The sequence below is a fragment of the Miniopterus schreibersii genome, assembly GCF_964146895.1.
Source record: "Miniopterus schreibersii genome assembly, chromosome: 14".
In the NCBI taxonomy this organism is placed as follows: domain Eukaryota; kingdom Metazoa; phylum Chordata; class Mammalia; order Chiroptera; family Miniopteridae; genus Miniopterus; species Miniopterus schreibersii.
The window spans coordinates 20,994,232-21,007,452 of NC_138114.1; the positions used below are offsets into that span (position 1 = coordinate 20,994,232).

Consider the following 13,221-nt stretch of genomic DNA (forward strand, 5'->3'; position numbering starts at 1 on the left):
CATAACCAACTTCTTCAAACAGATTTGATGAGATGAAACGAAGTACCTAGCCTAGCTTACATTAGATACCAATTCATATTCATTGAATATAACGTCTTAGGGCACATATGCTTTCAAAGCATCTTTATTATACACTTTCACTTACCTTTGCCTATTATAAACTGAGAAATAGTTTGTCAGTACAGCTCTACCACCTATTCAAAGTAGTCTGCAGACACTGGCATCACCTGAGTTTGTTTCAAACTTAGATTCCCAGGCCCCACACTTCCCGCCTACTGAATCAATCTATCTTTTTAAGAGTCCTAATACACACTGCAGTGAGAGGGGCACTGGTATAGCAACAGATTTTAACCTTTCTTCCCAACTCCCTTCCAATTTCGCATTCACAGTATGAAATTTGACCTATGGTAAGAAGAGTTCCTTCTCCCCCCTAAGCCATGGACCATGGTCAAGAGCACCGCCTCTAAGATGTTCTACTCAAAAAGTTAAATGTCCCAGCTTGGTCAAATTTGGTTTAGGTTTAGCTTCTTTTGTTTACACTGTGATTTTTAACTGAATGGATGGGGACCCTAAACATTAATGATGAAATGTTTCCTACCATTAAACTCACAAGTAGCTTCTAACATAAGTCTGTTTTCACACATAATATTGTATTACACCATAACCCCCCAGGTTCTCAAAAGTCTACTACATAACTGATATGCACTGACATGCCATCTGCCAAGCAAACCTTAGTTTCTCTTTAAAATGGCTTTCAAACTTTTTTATACCCCATTATGAACCAGTTTTCACATTGGAACCACCTAATTGTGACAATTCTGATCAGAAGCCACAAAACTCTTTTCACAAACCCCTAATACATCGCAAATTACACTGTAAAAACCAGTTGTTTCAGTTTTCTAAGCCACCAGTATTAATTTCCATCATCAGAGGAGGGAGTCAAGGACTTATCTTGTAGCTGCTAACAGACAACCCCATCTGGCATTTCTTAACAGGGTCATCTCCTTTGAATCCTACCCACTCAGTCTTTTAAGGTGCTATATACTTTTCCTTTCTATAGTTTTGGTTCATGCTTCTTAAAAAAAGGCGCTTTATTCTGCTCTGGGCCCCCAGAAGAACCGAATAATCTACTTCACAGCCCAAGTACCCTCTACACCTGTTTGTTTCTGCCCTCTTCTTGGCAACCAAGAAAATTGTTTACCTCACATATGCTCCCACTTCCTCCTCTCAGCTTTAACCTCACAACAGTGCAAACTAAAATGAGTGCATAAAGTCAGTTGGTCATTTGGTTTTAATAGCAACAATTTTACCCTTTTCAGTTATCCCTTAAAATTCTCACAATGCTGTGAAATATATGCTATTTTATTTCCATTTTACTGATGAAGAAAGTGAGAGATCAAGTAACTACCCAAGGTAGATCTGAGACAACTCGGGTCTAATGCCAGAACCTGTACTTTTAAGGATAAATTGGTAGAGTAAAACCAAAGTAGAATACCAAAGAGACAGCTCCAAGTTTAACCTTTGTTTACTGGGGCAAAGAATTCTGTGTGTTTGGCCCATCCATCAAAAAGATATTCAGTCCTAGCTGGTTTGGCTCAGTGGTTAGAGTGCGGACTAAAGGGTCCTGGGTTCAATTTCAGCCAGGGGCACATACCTCAGTTGCAGGCTCCATCCCCAGCCCTGGTTGGGGCACGTGCAAGAGGCAACCACTCAATGTATCTCTCACATCCATCCCCCCCCCCCCCCCGCTACCCCTCCCACTCTCTGAAAAGCAACGAGGGGGGAAAAAAAATCAATGCAAAAAATATCCTTGGGCGAGAATTAACCAAAAAATAATAAAAAATATTCGAAGAAAACCCCCAGTGTAAAAGTCTTCCAGTGCATGGGCAGACTCTGTATATGGTAGAGACTTATATTACCTAAGTCAATGGCAATTTTTCTACTTCTGAGTCCTACTGATACCGTTGTAATAACCTGGTTATTAATTAATAATTGGAAAGTAGCAAGGGGAAGCTGCCATTTAGACACATGCCCAGCAAAGTCTAGGTGATGTAAAAAAGGTGCTTGTCTGTCAATAACACCTGCAACCGAGTCATTGGCCAGAATAGGTGTGGCCACTGAAAGGGCACAAAATATGAGATACTTAACTCCTAAACCAGGGGAACTTTTTTCTGCCAAAGGCCATTTGGATATTTATAACATCATCCATACAAAGTCATCAACTTAAAAATTAGCTATGAAAAAAGCTAGCTTTACTAAATTTCGAGTCCTGCCTGCAGTTGCCTTGGCAGGGCCAGACTAAATGATTTTGCCGAGCATTCCCCACCCCTGCCCTAAACAAAGGAATTCCTCTCTCTTGCTCCCTTGGCCTTCTTGCACTCCTGGCTCTCCTGTTGCAGGGGGGGTGTTCCCCTGCATTCACCCACGAGACTCATACCATGTGGGAACCACACATTGGACTGGTAGACTGGGACTAGCATGATGCTGTACAGGACTCAACTCCACCATGGAACAGAAACTCTGGCCACTGGCTCTACTTCTAGCTCTGCTGAAGTCCCAGCTGCACAATTTCCAGGATTGGTTTAAGGGATGTGGGACTTTGCAACCTAAGGGATATAATTTCATGCAAATAAACCTTTCTACCACATCTCAATCTCTCATGCGGGTCTTAGAAAATTCTTTTTCTCAAGATACTGCAAGAACCCCACTCACAATAACAATGGAGAAATTCCACATTTGCAAACAAGCATTCTTTTAATCTTTCTCTAGTTTCCCCTAGGAAGACTTCCCCTACTTTTAACTCTACTTACTCTTCCAAGTCCAAAGTGAGGAGTCCGGTGTTCTTTGGAAAGCCTTCTATAACCTAATCCTCTCCAAGGAGGGCCTACTTTTACTTATCACCTACTTTTTATGATCTCCATTCTTATAATTATACACAAAGATCAGCAGTTTGACCATTGTGTCTCCAGAACTTGCTAATCCCTACTAGGGAAAAGGAGCAAAGGCTTGTTCAACTGAACTAAAATGCATTTATGACCAATGATTAGAACATTTAACACATTTGTCTAAGATCTGTGTCAGTTTTTACCATGTATGGTAAATGGAATGGGAATAAATGATTTAAGTTGTACAAAATTGCTGTATCTAAGTTAGAGTGTTTTTTACTTAAATTAGGATTTTTCACCAGATGTTACTTGAACTTAAACATTGATTTCCAGAGGTAGAAAGTAATTTTACCTATGTTAATACTAATTGGTCAAGACTTTCCACGTAGCAAAAGAGGTGCTATTCCTTATAATTAACGGAGAAGAATCAGATGTTTCCTAGATCTGAGACAACAGAGCACCAGTGGTTAAAGGGCTGGCTCTGGGAATATGCCTGGAATACAATCTTGGTTCTTCCAAATCCTGGTTGTTACTCTGCAAGGTATTTACCCTCTATGTTCCTCAGATTTCCCACTTGCAGCAGATGTAATAATAGTTCCTACTTTGTACGATTAAAGTCAGATACTGTGTGTAAAGCAGCTGACCCACAATAAGCACTGAATCTCAGCCATCATTTCTACTAGATAAATCTCTCACCAGTGGCAGAGCACTCAATATTTCCCAACTTTCTTCTCAATTTAATATTTACCTTCTTAGTGCCTAGAGTAACACAAGGTACTAAGCATACTTCAAACACACTATTTCTTCCCCATACTATGTAAGATACCACTGTTTATCTTTCTCTAGCTTGACTACTCAACTTTGTAATGTTACATTTAGCTGCATAAAGCTACCCTATCAACAAACTTGCCAAAGTTGCTCATTTCTTGCAAATATTTTGTTACCATAATTACATCTTCCAAAACAGTTTCTTACCATCAAGCCGTTTACTAATCTGCTCCTTGGCGAGCTTGGCTGGCCAGCACTTTCTCACTGTTTCAGCTACTGAAGTTCTTTCACTTTTCTCGCCAGTACTGGAGCCAACGTTCTTCAAATCCGGACCCTCCAACGGTTCAGTAACACCTTCAGTGCTCCTGGAAGTCTGTACTATCTGTGGTTTTTCTTCCATACAATCTTTTGATTCAGACACATCTGGATCATCAACATTACTCTTTGTTGCATGGTCTAAAAGTGTGACAATCACTGAAGAATCCAGTGGTGAAGTTCTTTCTGGTGAACTTGAGCCTTCTGAAATATTAAGAGGTGTGGGTGGCAACTCGGACAAATGAGCTGACTGTTTTTGTGTTCGTGGAGGTTTTTCAGTAATTTCTGAAAGCTTCACAGGGTTGCAGCAAAGTCTGGCATATTCACCACCTAACCTATGACACAGTTCATTAATAATGACATCACAGTCTCCAAGAAGCTCCACATCAAAATGCAGATGAGGCAAAGGCTCCCTATTAATTAATATCTGAGGCACTTCATGGGGTATGGAACCTAAAAATAGGGTAAAAAAATAACAGAAAAAGGGAAGGAGGTAAGGTAATAAAGCCACAACAAATGCACTATGCCAAAATCTAACATGCTCCCAATACCAAAAAAGAAACCAGCCACTCATACTAAGCCAAGCCTTTAACATTTCATCACATTATCAAGGAAACAGATGAGCAGTTAAGCATCTTTCATAAAATTTCAGGTTTTGCTTCTGTCATCTGGTTATCTATAAGCGATCTTCTTAGACTTTTTTATTCTGTACCTCAATTTCCTTGTCTGTATAATGGGGATAATAACAGTACTTTCCCACAAAATTGCAATGAGGATTAAATGAGTTAACATATTTCAAGTACATGAAAGAGTTCTTGGCACATAGCAAGTGATTGTTATTTTACTGAAATAGTTCCTGACATAAAGAGTGTGAGGACTTCCTGTCAAGATGGCAGTCAGTAAACTCTGAGCGTGCATCTTCCCACAATCACATCAAAATTACAACTAGTCTGGCCGGTATGGCTCAGTAGTTGAGCATCCACCCATAAACCAGGAAATCACGGTTCAATTCCCAATCAGGGCACATGCCCAGGTTGCGGGCTTTATCTCCAGTAAGGGGCATGCAGGAGGCAGCTAATCAATGTTTTTCTCTCATCGACATTCCTATTTCTCTCTCCCTATCCCTTCTTCTCTCTGAAATCAATAAAAACATTTTTAAAAAGTTACAATCACAGAACCACCATCACTGAGAACCGCCTAAAGACTAGCTTAACAGAATTCCTCTAACTAAGGATATGAAGAAGCCACATTGAGACTAGTAGGAGGGGCAGAGACATAGAACAGGAAGGTCCTGTACCCACAGGAGAGATATCTTAGCTGCTGAGGTTGCCCAAGGAGCAGAGTCCCAACTCCATATCAGGCTCCACAGCCCATGACACCAGTGTCAGAAGAGGAGTCCCCATTAACATCTGGCTATGAAAACCAGCAGGGATCCTGAGAGTGTCAAAACCTGTGAAAGAAAGCAGTGCTGCTCTTAAAGGACCCATGCTCTAAGCTCCAGCATGGGCAGCAGCTTGAAAAATGCCAAGGACATATGGGAAGGAAGTAAATGGACTAACTTCAGGGCGAGAGCTGGAAGGTCGGAGATGGGGGTCAAGTTTTCTCTGGGGAAGGAAGTGCTAGCGGGCACCAAATCTGTGCTCTCCATTAATTTAACACTGTTCACCTGGCCCCACCCAAATTCCTTGCCTGGCCAGAGCCTCTCCTACTCGCTACTCCACACAAGCAGCCTTCCCGGCTGGCACTGTGGACTTTCCCCCAAATTTGAAAACTTCACACAAGTGTTGGCTGGCCTTGGCTGGTGCTACAAACTCTCTCAAAGGTCCGCAAACCCCACACAATGCAGCAGCTGGCCTTGGCATGCACTATAGCTCCTGCCAAGCAGCCCCAAGCCCAGCACAAGTGCGACCAATCTCAACCAGCATTCTAACTCCCATTAGGTGGCTGCAAGCCTGGCTAAGTGGTGGCCAGTGTTTGTAACATAACTCCAACTAAGAAGCCACAAACCTGACACAAACGGCAGCTGAGCTCATCTCATTGTAGTGCCCAGCAAAGATTGCCAAGTCTGGCATAACTGGCAGCCAGCCCTGGTTCATTGCATAGTGTCTTCCAAGCACCTCCAAGCTCAGCACAAGTGGCGACCAACCACAGATCTACCAAGCTGCCCAAGAACAGCACAAGCCCCAGCTAACCTTGGCCTGCACTGGAGTCCCTCCCAAGAGGCTCAAGACCCAACACACCTGGTGGACAGCTTTAGATCACAGAGCCCCAACCCAGCCAGCTCAACTGATACACTCACTGGCACCAGAACCATGCTAAAGCAACTCATGCTCCACAACGGCTCATCTGTGGTAGCTGCAGTCTACATTCACAGCCAGTCAGCCTGAAGGTCAACCCCACGCACTGATCTACCAGCCATCAAGGCCCAACTACAGCAGGAGGAAACACACAACCCACACAGGGGATACCCCTGGAGCACCCTGCTCAGGTGACCAAGGAGACTGTGCCATTGGGCTCCCCATGACACCTACTTAAGGCCACTCTGTAAGGACTGGGGGTTGCAGCAGATCTAACTAATACGTAGAAACAAAGAGGTCAGCCAAAATGAGGAAACAAGTCCCAGTGAAAGAACAGAACAAAATTCCACAAAAAGAACTAAATGAAATGGAGGCAAGTAATCTACCAAAGAAGTTCAAAACACTAGCTATAAGACAGTTCAGTGAACTTGGGAGAACAGATGAACTCAGTAAGAACTTTAACAAAGAGAAGGCATAAAAAAGGAGACGGAAAACATAAAAAGACCCAATCAAAACTGAAGAATAACTGTGATGAAGAACACACTAGACAGAATCAACATCAGATTAGATGAATCAGAGAATCAAATCAATCTGGAAGACAAAGCAGGGAAAAACACCCAATTGTAACAGCAAAAAGAAAAAAGATTTAAGAATGAGGACAGTTTAAGGGACCTCTAGTACATCAAGAATACCAATATTCATATCATAGTGGTCCCAAGAAAAGAACAAGAGCAAAGGACAGAAAACCTATTTGAGGAAATAGTGACTAAAAACTTCCCTAAGCTGGCAAAAAACAAAACAAAAACTAGACATACAAGTCCAGGAGACCAGAGAATCCCAAAGATGAACCCAAAGAGGCCCACTCCAAGACACATCATAATGAAAATGTCGCAAAGGTTAAAGACAGAATTTTAAAAGCAGCAAGGGAAAAGCTCGTAGTTACTTACAAGGGAGCTCCCATAAGACTGTCAGCTGATTTCTCCACAGACACATTACAGACCAAAAAGGATTGCCAAGAAATATTCAAAGTAATGCAAAACAAGGATCGACAACCAAGATTATTCTACCCAGCAAGGCTATAATTTAGAATCAAAGGGGAATAAAGAGTACACCAGACAACAAAAAGCTAAAGGACTTCACCATCACCAGCCAGTATTGTAAGAAATGTAAAAGGGACTTCTTAGGTAGAAAAGAGCAAAAATATGAATAAGAAAGGAAAAACAATCTCCCTGCCAAAGGCAACACACATAAAAGGAGTGCATTACCCTGGCCAGTGTGGCACAGTTGGCTGGAGCATTGTCCATGTAACAAAAGGTTGCAGATTCCACCTATCGATACATTCACTGGTTGCTTCTTGTGTGCGCCCCAATTGGGTACCAAACCCGCAACCTTGGTGCACTGGGATGACATTCCAACCACCTGAGCTGCCTGGCCATGGCTTCACTGTAGCATAATTTACAATAGCCAAGATACGGAAGCAACCTAAGTGTCCATCAGTAGACAAGTGGATAAAGGAGAGGTAGTATATATATACACAATGGAATACTGCTCAGCCATAAAAAATGAGCAAGCCCTGGCCGGTGTGGTTCAGTTGGTTGGAGCACCATTCCATACATCAGAAGGTGGCGGGTTTGATTCCTGGTCAGGGCACATGCCCAGGTTGAGGGTTCAATCCCAGTTGGGGCATGTATGAGGCAACCGAGCAATGTTTCTCTCTCTCAAGTCAATAAAAACATGTCCTCTGGTAAAAATTAAAAAGAAAAAAGAATGAAATCTTGTCATTTCATTGATGGACCTGCAGGGTATTATTCTAAGTGAAATAAATCAAACACAGAAAGACAAGTACCTTATAATTTCACTTATATATCAAATCTAAACAAAAACAAAACAGAAACTCATACATATAGAGAACAAATTGATAGTCGCCAGATTGTAGAGTGGAGAGGGATGAAGCAATGGGTGAAAAAGGTGAAATGGATTAAGAAGTACAATTGCCAGTTATAAAAATAGTCACAGGAATATAAATCAGAGCCTAAGGAATAGTCACTAATATTGCAGTAAGTGTGTATGGTGCTAGATAGGTACTAGACTTATCTGAGTGATCACTTTATAAGGTATATAAATTCTAATCACTATACTGTACACCTGAAACTAATACTGTATGTCAAATATAATTAAAAAATAAATTTTAAAAAGTGTGAAAATTCATACAAGTCTATTCTCCACTATTATATGCCTGTGTATTACATTTTTAAAATGTACCTTTACACCTGCCTATCACCAATGCACTATTATACTATCCCCCAGAAGGCTTTTAAGAATGTTTTTGCCTAGCACTGGCCAGGTAGCTCAGTTGGTTAGAGCATCATCCCAATACGCCACAGTCAGGGCACATACAAGAATCAACCAATGAATGCATTAAGTAAGTGGAACAACAAATTGTTTCTCTCGCTTTTTCAAGTCAATTAAAAAAAATGTCTGTCTTACCTTTGAGAAAAAAACAACAAAAAACCTCAAAAATAAAGGAGCTTCTACATTATATTTTCATGTTTTATTTAATTATAAATTGAATTTCGCAGTTATTTAGGGAAGAGAGTTATACTGCTAAAAGCAACTGTACGCAGCAGGGTAGGAAAAAGATGCAGAGTTAAAGAGTTTAAATCCTTGTTTCTTCCAACTGTTTACACGGCTGCCTATTTGACTGCTGGTGTAGGAGTCTAATTTAATTCTGATTAAGGGTTTGATATTCTCCCCTCTTCTCCTTCCTTCATTTTTTAGGGCACACCTGATGCTACAGAGTTAGTTTCCCTTCATTTTCCTCCTCTCCCTTGTTTCCTCACTAGAGGGAGAAAAGAAGTAGTATGAGCATGTGTCCCTGACAATAACAAGGACCTCAATTGTATTTGAGCATTTTTATACACAAAAAATACCCTTATGGATAAAGTACATCCACATACAACAATTATGACAAGGCATGATTATTCTTACAAAAACAAGCTAATCATTTTGAATCCCCAAATTCTACCTTCTATAATACAGTATACTCCTATCAATTTTAACTTAGTTTAACTTGAACTGTTTTCCTTTGTCTTAATTTTTCATATACATCAGAGTATTGACGTTATTTCTGTTTTGACATCCGTCTTCCTCTCTCCACCCCACCAAGTCAGATTAACCAAACTTCATGAACAATGACACCTGAAAAATAAAAGTTTGGCTCTTCATCACTCTTTAACCAGAAACACAGTAAGATAACTGGGATCTGTTGTACTGTACAGCCTCACAAGGAAATACTCTCTAAAAATCATTAACAACTTACTTGGAATTAGTGCTACTGGTCTTACTTTCAGGGAAGACCCAATAACAATGAGGAGATCAACTTCATCTTTGTCATACTTCATGGCTCTGTGAAACTGTTCTGGTAAATTTTCACCAAAAAAGACAATCTCTGGTTTCATAATAGCAAGTGGTTCATCAGCTGGGCACCTAGGACATCGAGGAACCACCTGCATGTTTCAGATTTTTGGATCCAGTGGGGAAGAGAAGGGAAAGCCCAAGTTAGAAATAGTCAGCATTTCCACACTTCCTAAGAATTCATTTCAAAATCAAAGAAAACAGAAAAGCTGTGGATAAATAGCAGGGAAACAGGATACAACCTAAACAGCAATGTCAATTTCACCAAAGATTTGTTCATTAGCATATAATGAAATACAATATTGCTATTATCTGTATGCTGTTATACATCTGTACAAACCTACATTTGATATTCAAGGGTTCACTGCATATTGAAAGGAAAAAATAGCATGTGTATATGTGTACACAACACACACACACACACACACACCTTTAAAAAAAAGTTTGTAAGATACAATGATTCTGGGCTGGCTGGGTAGCTCAGTTGGTTAGAGAGTTCTCCTGATATGCCTACGTTGCAGGTTTGATACCCGGTCAGGACACATACAAAAATTAACCAATGAATGCATAAGTAAGTGGAACAACAAATCAATGTTTCTTTCTTTCTCTCAAAATCATTCATTAAAAAAAGATACAATTCCATTTTAATATACTATCCTCATAATTATACATGATTATATATGCAGGTAAGTAAACAGAATTTATTTCTGGGCAGTTTTTATTCTTTGTCATATTTTCTTGTAATATTTTGGCAGTGAGCATACATGAAATACCTTCTACAATAACTTTTTAAATGTCTTAAAGAATTACCACCCTAATTTAAGATTCTGAATCTGACAGGCACTAAAAAGGGAGATTGTAAGGAGAAAAACTAATACAGCAACACCTCACTTATGACCTGGCTTATTATTTTAGTCTTCAATATTTAAGGAGCCAATTTCATCACTTTAGAGACATTACAGAACCAATGTTTCCAACTTAAGGTACTGAAAGGTTCTTGTGTATTTCACCAGAATTCCCAGAGATAACGCTCTCTTCCTAGATCCTTCTGTACCACATAAATACTCTCAGAAAAAAAAGGTTTGGGAGGCAAAAAAAGAAAGAGATCAGAGACATGTACAACTCCTAAAATATGGGTGATAAATTACCTGATTAAAAATATCTCCTCGTACAGCTTCACAGTCAACTTTGTATTTACAAATCAGGCAAGACGCTGTAGCAAAGGAACCTGTAAACAACCAACATATATATATTTTATTAAAGAAATGTTTCCATTTATTAAACATACTACAAAGGTTATAATATAAAATAACCTAACCAAAACTGTTAGATTTTAGAATTTTAAAAGATTCCATGGGAGAATCTAGGGGATGAATAATTAAAATAGTTATATATTAAAAGTAAGGAGAGAATCCAGTCCTCAACTGCTGAGATGCTGATACAACAACTCTGCTTAAAGCTACTCTTTTCAATACAATAAACCAACTCTTCCAAGGCTAAAATGCTACAGAGTTTGAAGGTTACAACTGTACAGTATTACCTTAGTCTAATTAATGGTTGTTTTAAAAACAGTTTAGATACATAATGTACTGTTCATACTCATTATACTAGATGGAAATTTCTGAGTCTTGTTCATCTGAACTACCTAGTTCCTTTGGTTTCATAATCTAAAGATGTCATGTTTGTTTGTACACAGCTAATATTACGTTTATTATAATAAAGAAAAAGGTTACTGAAAAGAACTTAATGGAATGCAGCTGCTACGTGTACTGAAATCCAAAAGCACATTGATTTCTGATGTTTTGTACAATTAAGTGGTAAGGCCAATACTTCTGTTTTCATGGGTCTTTTTGCATTCTGCTTTTCTTATTTTATCTACAATTGATCAGATAACATGAGTAGATGATAAAACTCAATCTCCATTCCTGGATGGCAGCCTACTTTCTAATCCTAATTTTCCTAGAAAATACAACTAAATAACAGAAAGAAATTCTGAAGTTTACTAACCATGACATTGAATTATCCTTTGGATTCCTGCAACCTGTTCCAGTGTATCTATGTTCTGAGTATAGTTGCGAAGTAGTTTTCCTTCCTTATCTGACAACGCTATGAATTTGTGACAGAGAGATGGTTGGAATTGTCCAGGATATATTTCCTATACAATGCAAAAAGTAGAAAAAATATTACACTTAAGAAATAATTATAACAGATGTCATATATTTAGGTTTAACAAAGAAAAACTACCAATGATAATCCCCCATGTACAAATAATTTTAAAAACTACATGAGCATCTCAAAGCATCTAGATGGGTGCAACACACACCTACAAAAGGACTGTTGCTGTAATATGTATAAAACTCAGCACTTAGTGAACTTGGCCCCTTGAAGAAAAGGATAAAGTTGACCCATAAACATCTCTAATAAATGTTAACAGATATTTTAATAAAGTCAGAAGAAATACACACCTTAGAATATATCTAACTTTTGTTGGCTGCAAATTCAGTTTTGTTTGTTTTGGTTTTTTAAAGGAAAAAGGGGAATTGTTTAAACTAAAATTAAAGGTATCAAAGGTATGGTGACTTCTTTTAAAAAAAGGTTCTGGCAACATAATATTAAAATTTTTTGATTCATCATTCATTATAAATATCAACCTGTTGGAAGTTTAAAGCTAAAGTTTTAATTCCTTACCAAAATTGTTTTCCTTCCACTGCACAGGCACATACTGGTATAGTATAGAGTTGCTCATGAATGCTGAGTTGCTGGATTTTGTGTGTGTGTTTTTCCCCCCAAATAATGCTTCAATGCTGTTTCTTCTTTAAAAACAAAGAATTCAGATATACACATGGCAAAAAGATCAGAGAAAAAGTATCAATTTTGGTCCTCTCAACTTTTGACAGTGTTTTATATTTCATTTAGTAAGTGACTATGGCAAAGGAAGTTTCTTCTCTACTTTTTCCATTAAAGTAGTAGTGCTACCTACTTCCTTACCATTCATTACAGCCTCTAACCTATTACAATGCTAGCAAAAAACTAGATACAACCGTATGTCCCATATGTCCATCAGAGGGGACTGGTTGTAGATATATGGTACCATCTGTAATAGTGGAGTATGCAGCCACTGAAATTAATAAGGGAGGTTTAGATGCACTGACCTGGAAGATGGTTCATGACATACATGAAAAAAGCAAGTTAGTCACTGGTGTGCTTTGACTGTTTTGTTATTAAGCAAAAGTGGAAATAATATGCACATGTATATAGATATGTTCATATAAACATCAAGTCAGGAAGGATTCAAACAAGCTATAAACAGGTGGGGGCAACTTTCACTTCTGATATTATACAAAAAAATTAAATAAGATTATAGATGACTTTACTTTTAACCTATTTAATATTTCAAATTTTAAAAAACTATCTACAGGTATACCTTTTAGGTGAAAATAATAAGCAAATCTCCTTATAAACAACTATCACATACATGTCCATATGTTGCTGAAAATCTGTTATACAAAAATTCGCCTCACATTCAAAGTTTTGTCATGAAT

General features: G+C 38.7%; 1 protein-coding gene across 2 annotated transcripts in view; it reads right to left on the reverse strand.

Annotated features, from left to right (window-relative positions):
• SIRT1 (sirtuin 1) overlaps positions 1-13,221 on the reverse strand; it is a 29,428-nt gene that overhangs the window by 2,441 nt on the left and 13,766 nt on the right. Inside the window, exons 1-5 of one of the 2 annotated variants that reach the window (XM_081158257.1) lie at positions 12,368-12,484; positions 11,687-11,834; positions 10,828-10,907; positions 9,585-9,771; positions 3,861-4,421 (exon numbers count right to left, since the gene is read on the reverse strand). In XM_081158257.1, coding sequence (XP_081014383.1) covers positions 3,861-4,421; positions 9,585-9,771; positions 10,828-10,907; positions 11,687-11,834; positions 12,368-12,400 — 1,009 coding nt within the window. In that variant the 5' untranslated portion in view covers positions 12,401-12,484. Of the gene's footprint in view, positions 1-3,860; positions 4,422-9,584; positions 9,772-10,827; positions 10,908-11,686; positions 11,835-12,367; positions 12,485-13,221 lie in introns of those variants that run through there. The other variant, XM_081158256.1, reaches the window with a different exon arrangement.